A 22,332-nucleotide genomic window follows, 5' to 3' on the forward strand; every position below is an offset into this window, starting at 1 on the left:
TACTGTCTTTCTAATATTTCCTCTTCACTTTAAAAACAAACTTCTTTTTTTTTTTGGTTTTTGGAGACAGGGTTTCTCTGTGGTTTTGGAGCCTGTCCTGGAACTAGCTCTTGTAGACCAGGCTGGTCTCAAACTCACAGAGATCCGCCTGCCTCTGCCTCCCGAGTGCTGGGATTAAAGGCGTGCGCCACCACCGCCCGGCCAAAAACAAACTTCTATGTATATATATATCCTAGATTTTAGATTACGATAAAAGAAAGATAGGAGTGTGTGTTTATACACATACATATATCCAAATGTGTATGTACATGTGTCAATATGTATTCTAGCTACCACTGATTTCTGTACTGCTATCTGTAGCAGATGTTATAAGGGAAGCACCCTGGACAGCTGGCTGTTGCTGTTTGTTCTTTCCAAACTCTATCACCAATATTTTCCCATGAAGTTTATATCCATTTATTTGATGCAATGCTTGCCATGCTATGTCTTTATCTGGAAAAAAAATAAGAAAAATGCATCAAATTATATAGCGCTTAATCACTCAATTATTATTACAAATTTAATTCAGATTGGTTTGCTATAAAATCATGATGCTAAATATTTTTGTCATGCCTATAAGTCCCAATTTGTGTAAGTCAACAAGATTAAATTAGTGGGTAGTAATAGTAATAATAATAATGACAAAAGACCTTCAAAATGTATATTTGATTCAAATATATAGAAGAAATAAAGATACATAGGGAGTGAACTAAAGAAATATAAGTTAAACATAATTGTAAACATGCCTCTAGATAGATTATGGATATGCATGCAAATTTTTCAAAATTGTTACACAAATAAAAGAAGTTATTACATTATTGAACATACTTAGCTACGTTTTTCTTTTAGAGGGAAAGTGGTTATGGGACTCCTTATTGGGATAATGAATTTCTCTTACGATATACAGAAAATTTGTGTATGTGAATATATAGTGCATAGCAGGAATATTTAACATATGGGTCTCAGAGACTATATGTAAGAAATAAGGAGGGGTAGACTATGGACAAGAGTCTGTGGAATTATAAGCAGACAATACTGAGATCATTTTGTCTGAGACATCCCACAAATTGTCAAGTGTGTACTATAGCTGTTAGGATTAGTAAAAAAGCCACAAATTAAGACGTGTAAAACTGGGACTGGGAACATGGCTCTGGTAGCAAAATGCTTGCCATGTAAGCATGAGGACTTGAGTTTGGGTCCCTGGTACCCATATAAAACTCCTGGTATGGAAGCATGTATCAGCAACCCTAAAACTCGGGAGGTAGTCCCTTGTAGCTCACTGGCCAGCCAGCCTAGCCATATCAATGAGCTTTCAGTTCAGTGAGAAAATTAAGGTGGAAGAGCAACTAGGGAAGATCCTATAGGTTAGCTTCTGGCCTCTACATACATGCTTAGGCATGTGCATATATACACACACACTATATAAACATGTACACAAATTAATATAAAGCCTTTGTATTATGAATCTTTCAATTAGTAGGTTATATATATTCTGTGAAAATCCTTGAAATTTTTTTAAATTTTTTTTAATCCTTGAAATTTTTAAAAATTTAATAGGAATTCTCACTTCAAAAGATTAAAAACCAATGCTACAAAGAATCTACAAACCTTCAATGAGACAGAAAAAATAGTACAAGGTTATATGAAAGCAACGGAAAGGAGATCAGCATTTTTAATGTGTAGAATCACTTGCCCACATAAAAATTAGCCAAGTGTCAAAATGTCAAGTTAGGGACAACGAAAGGAACAGATCCTATCTAGCGTCTTTCCAAAAAAAACATACTGGACAATTTATTATTGAAATAAAAATTACTGTATTATTCTTGCACTTAGATTAGAACACAAGCCATGCACTAACATGCAAGTGATATTTGGAAGAAGGTATCATCTTTCAATAATTATGAATTGGTAATGAATTAATGAGCTTAAAATCACTTAGTTCTAAAGGAGTAAGACATGAGTATATGTCTTCTGATAACAATGCAAACATATTAACTATGAATAATTCTGTTATAGAGTAGAAATAGTACTATCAATATAAAGAAAATAAATATTGGTAGGGTAGAAAGGAAATGTCAAAAGTTGGGAAATAGAAGACACCGGGGTAAGGTGGTTATACAATACCGATAGAGAAGAGGAATTAAGTAGAGCAAGGAGGATCTAGGAATACTGGAAATGTATTTTCCTTACTGGCCCCCTTCTATGTGCTAAGGCTATATCTAACTCAGCAAGGTAATATGTTAGCCTCGCGTGAACTGATGGTGCACTGGAGTGATTATCTAGATGAAGCTACTTACTGGGAAAGGTGATGAAAGCCTGCCCTCTCATGCGTCCAGTCATTATTTGGAACTGAATGGGTGGTCCTTTTTTCTCCTGGAAGCGAGCGAATAATGAGATAAGGTCCCTTTCTTTCACCCGAGGACTAAGGTTCTTCAGGTATAGCACCTAATACAAATTGAAAAGTGACAAAAATATCACAGAACGAAAGCAACTCTTGCATTATGACTTGAATTACTCTCCGATGGGAGACTGAACATTTATCTGTTATTCTCTCCATGTTAAACTCTAAAGCTAAAGGCCTGAAACCAACAGGACAGAAAGAACTCAGAAAGTAATAGCAACAAAGTTCTGGAAGATATAAAAATGAATGAGTAGGAATGAAGCACACTAAAAAAGCTCACTAGCAAAGCCTTAGGGCAAAAAAAAAACCAAGAAGACATTCAATCTTCTTTAAAAGTCTTCAAAAGTCATATGTGGGTTAGGGAGGTGGCTCAGTGGATACAAGTGTGTACAAAGATGTGGACCTGATTTTAAATCCATGGTACCCATGTAAAAAGCTGGGTGGATCCCCAAACCAGTCTAGCTAGTTGATAATTTCTAAACTCAATGAGACCCTATTGCAAAAAGTAAGATGGAGAGAACTAGAGGAAGACATGTGACATTGACCTCTGGCCTCTATGTGTGTGTATGTACACACATATACACATACACATAATCCTCACACATACGACACACACACAAGTTTTAAAAGTTGGCACAGTGATAAAAACCTATAGTTCTACCAACTAGGAAGGTTGAGTTGGGATAAGAGTCCAGTCTGGGCAACACAGTGACATCTTGTCTAAAAATTAAATAAATATACAAAAAGGAAAAACCAAACACATGCATAAACGCTTCAAGAATTGATAGCTTTGGGTGGCTCGGGAAATAGATGTCATTAGATAGGGTTAAAATGAAGATGGGAAGCTGAAAGCTGTTGTAAAATAAATTAGATCTTTAAACCCTCTGCAATTATAGTACTGGCTGAGGGAAACTCACCAATCCTGGTAGTATATTGAAGGTTAATTGTCAGAAAACGTGGAATGTCTTGTATAGCTGAGGTCAAGAGAAGTATTTTCTGAAAGCAAGACTGAAAGAATGCATACCAAACACTGGGAAACCCATGATCTGACCAACATTCCTCTACCAGAACACTGGTAGTTCCTTTGCAAGAAAGCACAGGGGACAGTCTCCTTTAGGGGCACTAATGCCAAAGAAAGACAAAAATACTAACTTAGAATAGCAGAGTTCTTCAACAAGTGATTCAGCCAGATCGTCTGGGTCATTGTTATTACTATTTTGTTATTGTCATTTGGTCTCATTAATACCCCAGGCTGGTCTAAGACTCACAAACCTCCTGCTTCAGTCTCCTAAGTGCAAGGATTATAAAATATCACCGTGAATTCAAAGTACACAAAGGCCATGATCTCAGAGCTTCTGAACAACTTTACAGCCAGAAATAAGGATAGTGATTATCGGGCAAATTAGAAAGGCTTCTAATGTGGAGAATAGAAAACAGGGGCAACAAAAACAAATGAGAGGAAACAGAGACCATGAAGAAAACAGAATTAAACAACAAAAAAACCAACCTGTGACTAATACCCTCAGGATACTATTCCATCAATTAGTAATAGGATGCTATTGAAAGAGAAGGTAGCATATATATTAGACTGGAATATTATTTAATCCTTAAAAGGAAAAAAAAACCTATTGTGAATGAGATTTTCTGGAAAGAAACCATACATTATGCTGAATCCCATAAAACGCTAAAAACTAACTAGAACTTCAATGCCTGTGGGTAGGTTTGGATGATGCAGGCAGAGGGCCTAATTATAATTAATTATCTTGAGCTATCTTTTTAGCCACCCTTCTTAATATCTATTCCTTGCCCCCCTGGGTCTGACCCAACATGCTTGTCACTGACAAGTGAAATCTTGTGAAATGTATGAACAGATCATTAGCTTCCACCTACCCAAATGCTAAGAATATCATCAGGAAGCATATGAGGCCTATAGCAGAGATTTCTCCACTTGGCTGTAACCAACCTACCTGATGTTTCCACCAATGTACTTGCAAGTACCTTGATTTATGATTTTCTTTGTTTTTCTGTTACTATAAAAAGTCATGAAACTGTTACCATCTTGCAGCATGGATTGTGGGTAATCTAAATTTGCATTACCAGGTCATAGTCACTGATATCTGGCTCAAGAATAAACTATCTCTTATTCTTTTTAAGGTAAAAGTTGAGGTTTTATTGCTTTCCATAAACACTATCAAATGCTATGACATAGATAAACTTTTAGGAGTATATACTAGGTAACAGGAGAACAAATATTATATTATTTTACTTAGACAAAGCATTTTAAAGTAGTCCAGCTCATTGAAGCTAAAAGTATAATGATGGTAAGTTACTGTAAGGGAAAAATGAGGAAGTTGCTTCAGTCATGGAAGATGAGAAATCCCTACAAACCTGCGATACAACATCATGCTAAAGCCAACAATACTGCTTTGGGTACTTATATTTTTCCTAGGAAGGTAGATCCAATGTATTATTTAACAACAATACAAAAAGGATGAAAGAGGGAAAAGTAATTTAACAAAGTTTTTGCTTTAAAAATTAGGAAAGAATTCACACTAGAACAGAAAAGACAACAGTCAGGAAATGACTGATATAGTCACTAAAATATATGGAGAAATACATTAAACATCATTAAAGTTACTAAATAGTGGAATCTTTACCACTTAACCTTAGAAAGCAGTGTAAGATTTAAGATTAAGCCCAATACATAGCAGAAGACCGTCAACACAAAACAAATGCAATGGTACTTTTAATTTTTTGTCCCACATTGCTTTGTTTGGGCATTAAAAAAAATCTTACTGGTCTTTTGCTTATATACTGTGGTTTCTGATTTTGTGTTTTTATGGGTTTTATTTTTTGTGTATGATGTATGTGTCTGTGTGTACATGTTTTTGTGCCTTATCTTTTCCTTTGGTTTATTTGCCTGTTTGTTTCAGAGAGAGAGAGAAGTCATGGAGTTGGATGGGTGGGGAGGATCTGGGACGACATGAGAGAGGAAAAACTGTGATCAAAATATCTTATATGAAAAAGATTATTTTCAATAAAAATCATTTTAACAGGTTTTAAAAACTGGGAAGGGAGTATGTGGGAACAGATCCCAACTTTCTCTACAATTAGAAAAGATCCATACTGACTGTTTCTTCTCATAAATATATTTTTTTATTTTTCAGTATTTAAAAATATTATGTGTATGAGTGTTTTGTCTGCATGTAAGTTTGTGTACCATGTACATGCAGTGCCTGTGGATACCAGAAAGGGCAGAAGAGTCCCTGGAATTGGAGTTGCAATCTGTTCATCAGGCAGATGCTGGGAATCAAATCTGGGTCCTCTGGGGAAAAAAACAAAACAAAACAAAACAAACCAGTACCCTAACTGCTGAGTCACCTCCCAAGCCACATGATTAAAAGGTTTTTTTGGTTGTTGTTGTTGTGGGTTGTTTTTTTTTTTAAAAGAACTTCTGGTCAACAGGTTGTTCTTTCTCGGTTTTATGTTCTCTGCTGCAAAAGTTTACACACATACTTATATGTACAGATATATCTATGTGTGTATCTAAAACATAGATATGTATTTATAGCACGTGCATATATAGACATACAGATATTGGGAGGCCCTAAAATAAGACAAGCATGATTGTGAAACAGAAAAACAGAACCTTCTGCTAGCACTGTGTGATATTTAGTTTTGATTGCATGTTTTGAACTTTATATAGTTTATACTCTCTGAATTTATTTGTAACTTTTAAAAAGCCTTACAAATTTGATTTGATTTTTCCAAGCTTAAATATAATATCCTTATGCTTCATATCCAGTTTCTGACTTAATAAATATCTTACATTTATGTTATATTCATTTTATTAATAAACTAGTGCTGTTACATTATTAACAAGAGTCCATTCTTTATTTGCATTTCCTTAGTTTCTACCTAATGTTATTCTCTGTTTAAGACACCATCTAGAGTACTACCTTTCATGTAGCTTTAAACTCCTCTTGACAATTTTTCAGATTTTCCTTATTATTCATGATTATGAAAATTGTAGTAATACTGGTCAGATTTGGTTTTTATAAAAATAGCCCATTACTAGGTTTTACCTGTTGTTTTTCTTGATGTTAGACTAGAGTGATGATGAGTTATTGGGAAGAAAACTACACTTTTAGAGTTCAGTTTTGGTCACACTGTATACAGCAGAAATGCTAACAACACTGATTTGTGACTGCTGATATTTGCTTTCATTTCCTGCCTGAGGGAGTGCTGGTCAGCTTCCTCCATTAACTGCTTGTCTTCCTTTCCATAGTACTCTTGGGAAACAGGTCAACACAAGCCACTCAAAACCAAGCAGCAGGGAATTAAGTTCCTAAGATTTATCTCTTCTCTACTTCCTTCCTCAAGTTTTTAATTCTCAGAACCTGTACAAGATAAGGGTAGTCTATATCTTGAATCATTATTGAAAGTTAAAGTTGTTTAGTTTGTTGCACAGAGAGTTCTAGCTTTGATTATTAGAGTTATCCATCAGTTCCTGTGTTTTATGCTGCTATTTTACCTTTGGGTACAAAAGTACTAAAGGCTAATCTTGTGTATTTCCTGTCTGAGTAATAGGACCAGCCATTTATTTCTCTGAAGATCTCTTGTTACATTTGGCAGAGAATGGTATTAGAAGTAATCCATCCTGAGCAAGGGCAAGTTTGATTCATTGGGGGCTTGCCATGCTAATACTAACCTGTGTATAAATGCAGACAAATATTTCTACTACATGTAAACTACGTGTGTCTGGATTAAGTTATATATGAATCCACAGTGATGCTCCCAAATTTAAGCTACTACCGCATGGATCATTTTAATTTTCTCCCTTTATTTATCTCCAAATTCCAACTATGAAAACCTGCGCCTACTATCTGCCAACCATTTACTTAAAGATGTGTGCACAGCAGTATCAGCATTGTTAACCATGAGACACAACCTTGGCAACCTGGGTGTGGTGTTTATGTACAGTTCCTATTTGCTGCTAGTCTCGCAGATTACACATTTCTAAAGCTAGTTAGGTCAGTACCTTTCCTCCTATCTTTTTAGTGATTTATAGACACTTTTTTACTGTTTTATATACTCTTATCATAGTATTTACTCTTTTCTGAAATTTTCTAATCTCTGAAACGACTTTTAAATACTTGTGCACAGTAAGAGTCTCTTTGTACTGTGTAGTTTTATATAGTCTCTTGAACATACAACTTGCCTTCACCATTTCATTATCACATAGAATTATTTTATTCACCTAAAAATGCTTTAAACTTCACTTTTTCTCTCCTTTCACCTAACTTTTGATAATTAACTATTGTTTTGATGCCTCTCTGTCATTCTGAGTTTTCCAGATTACAAAATAATAAAATGCTTTATTTACATAGTAGCATCTTTTGTTTATTAGATGCATCTATAAAGTTTATGTCTTTATATGGTTTGATAGCTCAATTATTTTTGTTGCTAAATTACATTTCATTGCATCCATCTGCCAAATGTATCCATTTGGAGGACATTTTGATTGGTTCTAGTTTTTGGCAATAATGAATAGTCATTGCAAGTATTCACATGCCCTTATATATGTATAAATATATATATATATACACATAAAATCAGTTTTGTCATTAATATTAGTGCATGCTTAATAATAACATCTCATTATTTCATTTGCAATTCCTTGATGAATCTTCTTTGATGAGCCATCTAGTTTTATACTTTGACCATTTTTTAAATTGAGTTGTTCATTTACTACTGTCAAGTTTTAGTTCTTTGTATATTGTAGATGTAAGTCCTTTGTTAGATATGCATGTGCTGTGAAATATGTCTTTCAATCTACGATATATCTTCTGTATATTTCTAACATGTCATTCACAGAAAAATTTGCAATTTGAACAAAGTATAATTTATCATTTTTAATACAAATTGTGTTTTTGGTGAAAAATACAGCAAAGATAAGGCCACTTAGATTTTATGCCCGTTTTCTTCTAAATATTTTGGAACATTTATTGTTTTCTGCATGGGCCTATCATGTATTTTTAATTAATTTTTTATGATGGAGGAAAGGTTTGTGTCTAGTTTTGAATTTGGATAGCCAGTTGTTCTAGTATCATTTGTATAGAAAAGATTATCATTTCTGCATTGAATTTGCTTTGTAAAAATTCAATTCAGTAATTTCTGTGGACCTAATTTTGAGGTTTCTATATATAATAATAGACTTCATTATAACATTCAAAATGCTTTGATTTAGGACTTTTGCTTCTATGCACAAAACAGGAGGTTGTAATTTTCTTTTATTGTAATATTTTTAACTGGTTTCTGTAATAACCTAAGTGTCATCTCATAAAATGTATTCTCTCTGCTTCTGTTTTACAGAATAAAAAAAAATCACACTATTTTATCCACGTGTATTCTTTCCTCTATGTTCTTCCTTTACATAAATCTGAATTATTAAGCTATCTAATTTTCCTAGATTTAGGAGAATATTTTTTTTTATTTACTTATTATGTATACAGTGTTCTGTCTGCATGTATGCCTGCAGACCAGAAGAGGGCGCCAGATCACATTACAGATGGTGGTGAGTTACTATGTAGTTGCTGGGAATTGAACTCATGACCTCAAGATGAGCAGTCAGAGCTCTTAACCGCTGAGCCATCTTTCTAGCCCAAGAGAATAATTTTATTGTGACAAATTCTCTATATCCTGTTTGTCCAAGAACTGTTAGTTTGCTTCGTCTGTATCAAAAGGATGTTTTCTGGGCAGGTGGGATTTTTTTCTCTCTAAACATAAATATTTCATTCCATTCTCTTCTTGCTTGTGTTGCCTTGTGATACGTCTGATGTAATTCTTTTTGATCCTATATAAAGCATTCATTCTTTTTGCCTTTCTATAGTTTGAATATGTTAGCTTAGATGTAGTTTTTGGTATTTATCTTGCTAATATTCTCATGAATGTATGGCTTCGAGTCTGCCATTAATTTCAGAAAATACTCAGAAATTAGCAGTCCAAATAACTCTCTTCTTTGTTCTTCTTCTCACACATGTGGCACACACACAATAAAAAGAAATCTTTAAAAAATGAAAAGTAATCATTAAAAATAAGAAGGCAGACATATCAAATTATGGGCAAAGGAACAGAAAGCTAACTCAGAGAGTAGAAGGCATAATTAATATAAAAATACATGTACATCTTTACTGGAAAATAGGAATATGCAAATTTAAAAATAAATTACCTTTCTGAACTCTTAAGTAAAGTTAAAAGTCTAATAGAAAGTTTTGTCAAAGATGTAAAGGAAATTTCTGAAATACTCCTTGGTACAAGTGGAAGATATGGATATCCTGTATCAGTAATTTCATTTCTTGGTATGCAACCAAGAAATTCCATTCTTAGACCAAAACTGTTAGTATTTCCTGGGAACACATTGGAAATACAAATTTTCATACCCTTTTCCAGATCCACTAAGTCAAAAACCTGGTGGTGAAGGCCAGCAACCTGTCTTAATAACTTCTTCAGGTGCTTTCTATGTACACTAAAATGTGTGAAATATAAGAGAAGGATATATTGCTCAATATTTTGCCTGAGATCTACAGGAAGAACTACATTAAACACTATAGCCCATATATACCATTCCTTTTTTCTACTCTCTCACACTTTGCATGAACAAAAAATATAACTTTTAAGAAACAGTGCTTAACTGTGGGGAATACAACTGTATGGGGTACACTTTGATCTACTATTCTATTCTATTCTTCTATTCATTTCCTTAAAATAGGTTGCTGGTGTAACCTATGAATCATAGCTTGAAAAATACTGTCTAGGAGGAATGTTTGTACATGGGCAATAAGAGATGTGTACAAGCCAGGCCTGGTGATTTATGTCTAGAATCTAAATTATTTAGGAGGCCAAGGCAGGGAGATCACAAGTTCATGATTACTTGGACTACAGATTGAGTTCAAGGATAGCCCATGCAATTAGTGAAATTCTGTCTCAACATTAAGTGAAAAAGAAGTCTATGGAAATAGCTCAAGGGTAAAGAATTTGCCTAGTATTTCCAAGATGTTAGGTTCAATTTCTAGTACTGTGGAAAACCGACAATATACATAACAATGCTTGATACAGATTTATCTGTAGCAGTAAAGTAATGGGGGAAAATAAATTTTAAAAATGGAAAATTAATTATATCATATTTCTATTGTGGATTACTAAATTGTTCCTTGTATCATTAGAAATACAATTTTAAAATATTGGGTATATTGAGTAAAAATAGTAACAGTTTTAAACTGTATAAAACTGTATCTATGGATATCTATAAATATTTATGGATAGCTAAGAAGTACCTGGGGTTAAGATAGGGTTATATTTTGATAAATCCTTTGTAAGTTGACAATATCCTTAGAAATGTACTTAATATATATAATCTATGGAACACTGCACTTTAGCAACCTGGTACTCCAGAGTGTCAATGGTTTCTACTTTTGACACGGAGCTGACTGACTGTGAGCTGTGGGTCATTATGGCTGCCCAGCATCTCAATAAAGTACCATAGCACCATAATGTATATTGCCTGTTTGACAAAAATACAAATTCAAAATTCAGAGTATAGGTTCTACTGAATGCATATTTTTCACATATAATCATGTAAAAGAAAGTAAACTTAGCTATTATTAGTTAGGGACAGTTGTATACCATTTATGTAGTAAATAGATAAAAATGTCCCCAGGAAGAGAACTAGCAAATTCAAAATAGTGGTTAAAACTGGAAAGAAGGAAGAATGGGATTGATGAAGAATACATGAAATTCTTCAGGTACATTCATAATACTTTTCTTATTTTTTAAAACTAAGCAAATATGAAAATTAAGTCTTAGTAAACATGGCTAGCTAAGTATGCAGATATTCCCAATTTATCCATGGGCTATTTATTCTTTGACATGTTAGTAACAGTTCATGACAAAAAGTAAATTAAGGTCAAGCTACCCTTAGAATAGGAATAATATAACAGAAAGGCAGTTCAAATACTTCAGTATCCCTCCATTCAGTTTTTTAAAACGGGGAACATTATTCTTTACTCTGTTTTCTTAAATAGGACAAAAATGAATGCTTTAGGAATTTTTGCTTTTAATGGAACCCACAACCAGGTAGTCAATCATTAGGAAATATGTGGTTACTTTTCCTATAATTCAGAGCTTTTAGTGGGTAGGAGCTAAATCTCATTTTTATTTAAAAATTCTGAGGAGACTTTAGAACCTAAGAAAGGCACACATAACATGGTAGGAAATAGGCTACTTAAATAGTATTCAGAAAATGATGGTTGAGACGCGCAGAGGCGGAGCGGCGCGGCGGCCAGACGCGCAGAGGCGGAGCGGCGCGGCGGCCAGACGCGCAGAGGCGGAGCGGCGCGGCGGCCAGACGCGGCGGAGCGGCGCGGCGGCCAGACGCGGCGGAGCGGCGCGGCGGCCAGACGCGGCGGAGCTGCGCGGCGGCCAGACGCGGCGGAGCGGCGCGGCACACAGGAAGAGGCTTTCGGGGACCAGCGCAGCTGCAGACCCAAGCGGCGGGGACAGGCGTGCAATAAGGAGAGCAGTTCGCCCTACTACAATTGAATCAAAGAGGTAGGCTTTTGGTTGGCCAGGTCACTGGCACAAGGGGAGCCTGGTCCTGTCCTGAAGATCCTTCGGAGGGGTGAGAGGGTTCTTGGCCTGCAGCAGGAACCACGAAAGAGAGTGAGGGCATTTTGTAAGCGGAGCCCTTGGCCAGCAGGGAAACCTGATCCGGCTTTTAAAGGACCCATTGGATAGGATCAATAGGAGGAAATGGGCAGGCGCCAAGGCAAGAATTCACCCAATAATCCGAAAAACAACATGAAAACATCAGAACCCAATGATCTTACAACAGAAGTATTTGAACAACCTAACACAGAAGAAGTGGAAAAAATCGACTTTATGAAGATAATAGAGTCCCTTAAACAACATGTAAAAAATGCCCTTATAGAAATGGATGAGAAGTATAACAAAAAGTTTGAAGAAATGAGTAAGTACGTACATGATACCCTGGGAAACCAAGAAAAAACCATCAAGCAGGTAATGGAAACAGTTCAAGAATTGAAAACTGAAATGAAGGCAAAGAAGAAAATACAAACTGAGGACCAGCTGGATATGGAAAATCTAGGCCAACGAGCAGAGTCTACAGAAACAAGCATAATCAATAGAATACAAGAGCTAGAAGAAAGACTCTCAGATGCTGAGGACACCATAGAGAAAATAAACGAACAGATCAAAGAAAACAGCAAAGCCAACAAATTCGCAACACAAAACATTCAGGAACTATGGGACACAATAAAAAAACCAAACCTAAGAATAATAGGAATAGAAGAAGGAGAAGAGTCACAGCTCAAAGGCCCAGAAAATATTTTCAACAAAATTATGGAAGAAAACTTTCCCAACTTAAAGAAAGATATTCATTTAAATATTCAGGAAGCATACAGAACACCAAACAGACTGGATCAAAGAAAAACATCTCCTCGCCATATAATAATCAAAACACAAAATATACAGGTTAAAGAAAGAATATTAAGAGCTGCAAAAGAAAAAGGGCAAGTAACTTATAAAGGAAAACCGATCAGACTTACACCTGACTTCTCGATGGAAACTATGAAAGCCAGAAGGTCCTGGATAGAGGTTCTGCAGAAGCTAAGAGACCATGGATGCAAACCCAAACTACTATACCCAGCCAAGCTATCGTTCACTATCAACGGAGAAAACAAGACATTCCAGGATAAGAACAAATTTAAACAATACGTAGCCACAAATCCAGCCCTACAGAAAGTAATAGAAGGAAAATCGCAACCCAAGGAATCCAACACTGCCAACACTGCCTACAATAACCCAGGCATCTAATGACCCTTCACGAGCACATCTCAAAGAAAGGAGACACACAATCTCTACTACCAAAAGCAATAAGAATAACCGGAGTAAACAACCACTGGTCATTAATATCACTTAATATTAATGGGCTCAATTCACCTATAAAAAGGCACAGGCTAAAAGATTGGATACGAAAACAGGATCCAACATTCTGCTGTTTGCAAGAAACACATCTCAACCACAAAGACAGGCACCTACTCAGAGTAAAGGGTTGGGAAAAGGTGTTTCAAGCAAATGGTCCTAAGAAAAAAGCAGGTGTGGCCATACTAATTTCTAACAAAACTGACTTCAAACTAAAATCAATCAGAAGAGACCGAGACGGTCACTTTATACTCATAACAGGAACAATTCATCAGGAGGACGTCTCAATCCTGAATATATACGCCCCCAATATAAAAGCACCTACTTATGTAAAAGAAATATTACTAGAACTCAAGGCAGACATCAAACCACACACACTAGTAGTAGGAGACTTCAACACACCTCTCTCTCCAAGGGACAGGTCAATCAGACAGAAACCTAATAGAGAATTAAGAGAATTATTGGAGGTAATGAAGCAAATGGACTTAACAGACATCTATAGAACATTCCACCCAAATAGGAAAGAATATACCTTCTTCTCTGCTGCTCATGGAACCTTCTCAAAAATTGACCACATACTCGGAAACAAAGGAAACCTCCACAGATACAAAAAAATATCAGTGTCCACCTGTGTCTTATCAGATCATCACGGATTAAAATTAGAAGGCAACAACCACGCTGCCCTCAAAAAACCGACAAACTCATGGAAACTGAACAGTCAACTACTGAACCACACCTGGGTCAAGGAAGAAATCAAGAAAGAAATTAAAGTCTTCCTTGAATTTAATGAAAATAAAGGGACAACATACTCAAACCTATGGGACACAATGAAAGCAGTGCTAAGAGGAAAGTTCATAGCACTAAGTGCCCACTTAAAGAAAACGGAGAATGCATACATTGGGGACTTAAAAACACACCTGAAAGCTCTAGAAAAAAAAGAAGCAGACGCGCCCAGGAGAAGTAGAAGACTGGAAATAATAAAACTGAGGGCTGAAATCAACAAAATAGAAACCCAGAAAACAGTCCAAAGAATCAATGAAACAAAAAGCTGGTTCTTGGAGAAAATCAACAAGATCGACAAACCCCTATCCAAACTAATTAAACGACAGAGAGAGAACACGCAAATAAATAAGATCAGAAATGAAAAGGGGGACATAACCACAGACACAGAGGAAATTCAGAGAATCATTAGATCTTACTACAAAAGCCTGTATGCCACAAAACTGGAAAATACAAAAGAAATGGACATTTTTTTAAATAAGTATCATATACCAAAGCTAAACCAAGACCAGGTGAATGATCTAAATAGACCGGTTTCTCGCGAAGAATTAGAAATGGTTATCAAAAATCTCCCTTCGAAAAAAAGCCCAGGACCAGATGGTTTCAATGCAGAATTCTACCAGAACTTCCAAGAAGAATTAATACCTATACTCCTCAAGGTATTTCACAATATAGAATCAGAAGAGTCATTGCCAAATTCCTTTTATGAAGCTACAGTTACCCTGATACCAAAACCACAAAAAGACCCAACCAAGAAAGAGAATTACAGACCGATCTCACTCATGAACATCGACGCAAAAATTTTCAATAAAATACTGGCAAACCGAATCCAAGAACACATAAGAAAAATTATCCATTATGATCAAGTAGGCTTCATCCCAGAGATGCAGGGCTGGTTCAACATACGCAAATCTATCAATGTAATCCACCATATAAATAAACTGAAAGAAAAAAACCATATGATCATTTCACTAGATGCTGAAAAAGCATTCGACAAAATTCAACACCCCTTTATGATAAAGGTCTTGGAGAGAATAGGGATACAAGGGTCCTACCTAAATATAATAAAAGCTATTTACAGCAAGCCAACAGCTAACATTAAATTAAACGGAGAAAAACTCAAAGCCATCCCACTAAAATCAGGAACACGACAAGGATGTCCACTCTCTCCATACCTCTTCAATATAGTGCTTGAAATTCTAGCAATAGCAATAAGACAACATAAGGAGATCAAGGGGATTCGTATTGGAAAGGAAGAAGTTAAGCTTTCATTATTTGCAGATGATATGATAGTGTACATAAGCGACCCCAAAAATTCTACCAAAGAACTCCTACAGCTGATAAACAGCTTTAGTAATGTGGCAGGATACAAGATCAACTCCAAAAAATCAGTTGCCTTCCTATACACTAAGGATAAGGAAGCAGAGAGGGAAATCAGAGAAGCATCACCTTTCACAATAGCCACAAATAGCATAAAATACCTTGGGGTAACGCTGACCAAGGAAGTGAAAGATCTACTTGACAAGAACTATAAGTCTTTGAAGAAAGAAATTGAAGAAGACACCAGAAAATGGAAAGACCTCCCTTGCTCTTGGATCGGGAGGATCAACTTAGTAAAAATGGCAATTCTACCAAAAGCAATCTATAGATTCAATGCAATCCCCATCAAAATCCCATCAAAATTCTTCACAGATCTGGAGAAGACAATAATTAACTTTATATGGAAAAACAAAAAACCCAGGATAGCCAAAACAATCTTATACAATAAAGGATTGTCTGGAGGCATTACCATCCCTGACTTCAAACTCTATTACAGAGCTACAGTATTGAAAACAGCTTGGTATTGGCATAAAAACAGAGAAGTCGACCAATGGAATCGAATAGAAGACCCTGACATTAACCCACAAACCTATGAACACCTGATCTTCGATAAAGGAGCTAAAAGTATACAATGGAAAAAAGAGAGCATCTTCAACAAATGGTGCTGGCAAAACTGGATGTCAATCTGTAGAAGAATGAAAATAGATCCATATCTATCACCATGCACAAAACTCAAATCCAAATGGATTAAAGACCTCAATATCAGTCCGAACACACTGAACCTGATAGAAGAGAAAGTGGGAAGTACTCTACAGCAAATGGGCACAGGAGACCACTTCCTATGTATAACCCCAGCAGCACAGACACTAAGGGCATCATTGAATAAATGGGACTTCCTGAGGCTGAGAAGCTTCTGTAAAGCAAAGGATACTGTCACTAAGACAAAAAGACAACCCACTGACTGGGAGAAGATCTTCACCAACCCTGCAACTGACAAAGGTTTGATCTCCAAAATATATAAAGAACTCAAGAAACTAGACCGTAAAAGGCTAATCAACCCAATTATAAAATGGGGCACTGATCTGAACAGAGAATTCTCAACAGAAGAACTTCAAATGGCCAAAAGATACTTAAGGTCATGCTCAACTTCCTTAGCGATCAGGGAAATGCAAATCAAGACAACTTTAAGATACCACCTTACACCTGTCAGAATGGCTAAAATAAAAAACACCAATGATAGCCTTTGCTGGAGAGGTTGTGGAGAAAGGGGTACCCTCACCCATTGCTGGTGGGAATGCAAACTTGTGCAACCACTCTGGAAAGCAGTGTTTCGGTTTCTCAGGAAATTCGGGATCAACCTACCCCTGGATCCAGCAATACCACTCATGGGAATATACCCAAGAGAGGCCCTATCATACAACAAAAGTATATGCTCAACTATGTTCATGGCAGCATTGTTTGTAATAGCCAGAACCTGGAAACAACCTAGATGCCCTTCAACGGAAGAATGGATGAAGAAAGTATGGAATATATACATATTAGAGTATTACTCAGCAGTAAAAAACAAGGACTTCTTGAATTTTGCATACAAATGGATGGAAATAGAAAACACTATCCTGAGTGAGGTAAGCCAGACCCAAAAAGAGGAACATGGGATGTACTCACTCATATCTGGTTTCTAGCCATAAATAAAGGACATTGAGCTTATAATTCATGTTCCTAGAGAAGCTAAATAAGGCGAATCCAAAGACAAACACATAGGCATCCTCAGGAATATTAACCTTCATCAGGCGATGAAAGGAGACAGAGACAGAGACCCACACGGGAGCACCGGACAGAAATCTCAAGGTCCAAATCAGGAGCAGAAGGAGACGGAGCACGAGCAAGGAACTCAGGACCACAAGGGGTGCACCCACACACTAAGACAATGGGGATGTTCTATTGGGATCTCACCAAGGCCAGCTGGCCTAGGTCTGAAAAAGCATGGGATAAATCCGGACTAGCTGAACATAGCGGACAATGAGGAATACTGAGAATTCAAGAACAATTGCAGTGGGTTTTTGATCCTACTGCACGTACTGGCTTTGTGGGAGCCTAGGCAGTTTGAATGCTCACCTTACGAGACCTGGATAGAGGTGGGCAGTCCTTGGGCTTCCCACAGGTCAGGGAACCCTGATTGCTCTTCGAGCAGATGAGGGGGGGGGGACTTGATCGGGGGGAGGGGGAGGGAAATGGGAAGCGGTTGTGGGGACGAGGCAGAAATCCTTAATAAATAAATAAATTTAAAAAATAAAAAAAAAAATGCTTATCACCATTGGAAAAAAAAAAAAAAAAAAAAAAAGAAAATGATGGTTAAGGACAAACAGAATACCTATGTCATAATCTTTGGCAGAATCAAAGGTAATTTAAAAATGCCCTGTTAGGTAGAGGTAAATAAAGTGAGAACAACCCATATTGTGTTCTCGATTTGGCCTATACCTTGTTTGGTTCCCCTGGGTTATATGAAGAAAACATAGGGATGTTTCGGATCTCCTCCTCTGATAAACGGTTTCTCTGGATCTCATCTTCAGGGATAAACTCTATTGGTTGCGTCAGCTTCTTAGGCCCAGTCCAACACTGCTCAGGTGGAAAATCAATAACTTTTGCCACATGGAGACTGGGGCCTTTACCCTGTGCTGCCTGCTTTCCCTTGTCCTGGAGGAGTGATGGGTTCTCAGCTGTGCCACTATCACCCACTGATGTAGCTGAGACCAGTGAGTGGGAAGCAAAGGGTTCACCTCTCATAAGTTGGAACTCTTCAAGACGCTTTTTCATTATAGTCTCGTGGTAAAAACTTTCCAGGTTGTTCATGGGATCACCTTTGTTCTTCTTTGGGGGTTCATCTGGATCAAGACAAAGAGATATGGAAGTTCTACAAAGCCTCCCCAGTACAACCTTTTAAAAGTTAATAAAAAATAAACTCTGGATCTCAGATACAGAACCTAGTTTAGGAACGGTTTTTATAACATGTAGCAAGTGTGTGTGTGTATGTGTGTGCAAGCAGATGCATGTACATGTAAGTGTGCATGGACCTTAAAACTGCATCTTGCATAAGGTCAAAGTAAGGAAGGCACCCAGAAACCTCAAGCTCATCCAAGTATACATACCTCTAACTCACAAGGACATTTGAGTAGTACCAGAATACCATTTTCATAGTCATTAACTTAGTAATTTCAGTGACTTTTTAAATACTTGGTTATTTAATCAAGATCTAAATCGGTTTTTGGCTATTACAACTTTTAAATCATTTTTCTGTTCCATCTCTTCATTAACTTTTCTTCTCCATCTATTGATATTATATAACCATTATCTGTTTGGTGAACAAATTGATTTAATAAAATGTTTTTGATGATAACTTGTTCAAAATTTCTTGACAGTCAAATCTAGTCTAATACAGTTGTCATTGGTCACTTATCACTTGTATATACTTTTTTATCAATTTGGGTCAAATCTAGTCTAATACAGTTGTCATTGGTCACTTATCACTTGTATATACTTTTTTATCAATTTGGGTCAAATCTAGTCTAATACAGTTGTCATTGGTCACTTATCACTTGTATATACTTTTTTAACAATTTGGGTCAAATTTGGTGCATCTCAAATACCTAGTGTGTATGTGTATTTGCTCATAGATACCAAATTATCCAGAACAGATCAAGATCATTTATAATATCCTAGAAAGTTATATTAAAGACTGTTTCTGTAAAGATTTAATTAGATTTATGTTCAACATTTAATGTAAAAATTTTCATATCTAAGTGTATATTTCCTATTGTACCATGTCCAAAGGTACATAATGTTCACTTGCACATTTTTAGTAATGTTGAAATTAATTTGTGAATTTAAGTGGTGTTTGTCACATCCTCAATTATTATGTACCCCCATTAAACTTTTACCTAATGGGCTTTATAGTGATTGGTGATTATTGTTTAGATCTATTAACTTATACAAATTACAAAATGGGCCTTCCTTGACTCTATTATTTCTTTTGTAGTTTTAATCATCAACCTTTTAGTTTTCCTGAGTATAGTTTATATAAGAAAAGCACATAAATGCCTGATTCCATCTGTTCTTCATTATTTATGACAATAAGAAACTATTACTTTAGAAATACCTAATGGTAACCAGTGGTTATCTGCAGTACACTTATGAAATCACATATTTTTATAGAATATATGCATTTCAATACATATAGTGATTATTTGTGGTCCCACTTAGAACACATAAGAAGTCCTTTAAACCAGCTCCTAGTTTGCTTTCTGATTTTCTGGAACAGAAAGCTATCCCAAGCTTATCTTGTACATTTTCTAACTTGAACCTTGACTATTTTCCCAAGGTTCCCTGGTTCCTTTAAATGAAAAGTACTTGGAAACTATTATTGTTCATTGTTGCTTCTCAGCCTTTATAGTAGGCAAAGCTAGGCTATTTTATAGGAGAAAAATTGATCTTAAATTTATAAGAACATTTCCAATTCAAATTTAATATGACAAGGTTTCTATTTAACTCTGGTTTTAGACCTGCATCTCTTTTATTTTGTTTGGACAGTTGTTTTGGGGAGACCTGGGGAGCAAACCCAAGGCTGCTTGCCTTCTAGGCAAGCACTTTATCACCAGTTCCTCACACCCTAATAATACTACCAAAGTGCTTTATTATTAGCTTTCTCTAACACATATTCACAGAATTGAAAAATTCCACAACCAATACTAATATGTCTAACAACAATAAAATGATTGAATATACCTTTATATTTTTGCAGTCCTTAGATTATATATTGTTAGTAATAGATATGTATTACTTCAAAGTCACTACAGTAATTATTTTCTCTGAGTGGTTATGCTATCAACTATGTTTATCATTTGCTTCAGGTTTTTAATTTTATGGATTTATTCTTTCTTGAGTTTTGTGTGTATGTGATCCTAAGGTTTGAATCCAGGGCTTAGTGCATGCTAAGTAAGCACCCAATTGTAAACTACACCCCCAGCCCTCTTTCCTTTTTGATTATAGTTTTTATTACATTTGTAATCATGCAAAACATGTATATAGCTCTAAAGATTTATACAGCACTTTTACAGAAGTATCATTCCATCTCTGACCCCTTCATTTCTTTCCCTTCCTTCCCCATAAATAGTATTTCTTCTTAAGTTTGACTTACAGTTCCAGTATTTCCTTTATATATACGTATATAACATATATACATAATAAATGGAATTCATTAGTTATACCTTTCTCCTATATAAAGAATGGCCTGAAACTTTCTTTTTTGGATTTAATAATATAACCCATAAATACTTCCATATTAATATAAAAACTGTTTCTATACAAAACTTCACTGTACAATAGTTAAACAGATACTCTGCTACTAACAAACACTGAAATACTGGTCTTATATCAAGTCTTATGCTATTTTGAACTAAGCCCTAAAAGTTAGCCATGTGTGTGTTTAATATATATATTTAAAATTTGGTATTTTTTAAACATTTATTTCAAATAAATTCTAAGAAGTGAAATTGCCGAGATGGAGTAAATGCTGATGTAATTTTTATATATAAATTTCACCCTGTATGAGTTGTATTCTTCTGTACTTCTACCAGCAATGCATAAGAGTATTTATATCTTAAGATACAAAAGGTGGACTCAAGAAAAAGAAGTCATAAATTTGAGAGCAAGCAAAAGAGAAATACTAGGAAGGGCTGGAAGGAGGAAAGGGAAGGGGGAAAATACAATTATACTTTAATTTCAAAAACTAAAAATACTATATTTTATTTATTTATTTATTTTGGTTTTTCGAGACAGGGTTTCTCTGTGGCTTTGGAGCCTGTCCTGGAACTAGCTCTGTAGACCAGGCTGGTCTCGAACTCACAGAGATCCGCCTGCCTCTGCCTCCCGAGTACTGGGATTAAAGGCGTGTGCCACCATCACCCAGCGAAAATACTATATTTTTAAAAGGGTACAAAAGGTGTAGTTATTAAGGAAATGACCACCCAATATAGCTTCACTAAAATAAAAAAAATCCTGTTCTTGAAAAGTGTCATAAAGTGTGTCAACAAAATGGCTCAGTGGATAAAGGCACTTGCCACAAAACCTGGTGACCTGAGTTCAATACCTTGGGCCCACATAGGGAAGGAGAGAACTAATTCCCTACAGTTGTAGTCTGATTTCTACACATATGCTATGGCACAAGGCACCCAATGAATAAAAATAAAAGCCATAAATAGACAAAAAAATCACAGGATAAGATATTTACTACATAGATAACTATTACAGAGTGTGAATGCTGGATCAATAAAGTTTCATATATCTGTAAGAAACAGAGATGGGCAACCAAGAGGAAAATGAGCACAAGATTGATGAATCCTCCATAAAAGAGAAAAAAGCCACATAGCTAATAGATATATAAAAAGTATTTGATCATATTAGAGTTTGGTGAAATGCAGCAAGTCAGATGAGGAGTGAGAGCCATAGAAAAGTATCTGATGTTTGACAGTATATACAACCATACCAATACCATACCAGCGAGGCTACAGAACCATGGGAGCTGTATGAGCATTCTAAAGTATATACTTAAAAATACTTATTCAATAACCACTATGAGCCAGGCAACACTCTGGGTTCTCAGGAGAGATCAATAAAAGCAAAAACCCTAGGAACTATTTAAAAAGCTGGTTGGAGTCAGGTGAGGTGGCACAAATTTTTAATCCCAGCACTCAGGAATCAGAGAGAAGCAGATCTCTGCGAGTTTGAGGCCAACCCAA

The 22,332-nt window shown here is 35.9% G+C and overlaps 1 protein-coding gene across 1 annotated transcript in view; it reads right to left on the minus strand.

The window, feature by feature from the left end:
* Window positions 1–325: 325 nt before the first annotated feature.
* LOC121437159 (RNA-binding protein 41-like) overlaps window positions 326–22,332 on the minus strand; it is a 52,594-nt gene continuing 30,587 nt past the window's right edge. The window contains exons 7-8 of the mRNA XM_041637004.1: window positions 2,337–2,484; window positions 326–492 (exon numbers count right to left, since the gene is read on the minus strand). Coding sequence (XP_041492938.1) covers window positions 326–492; window positions 2,337–2,484 — 315 coding nt within the window. The remainder of the gene's footprint in view (window positions 493–2,336; window positions 2,485–22,332) is intronic.

Source organism: Microtus oregoni, unplaced genomic scaffold (genome assembly GCF_018167655.1).
Source record: "Microtus oregoni isolate MIOR12 unplaced genomic scaffold, Mior012 000050F_ref0000143, whole genome shotgun sequence".
NCBI lineage: Eukaryota > Metazoa > Chordata > Mammalia > Rodentia > Cricetidae > Microtus > Microtus oregoni.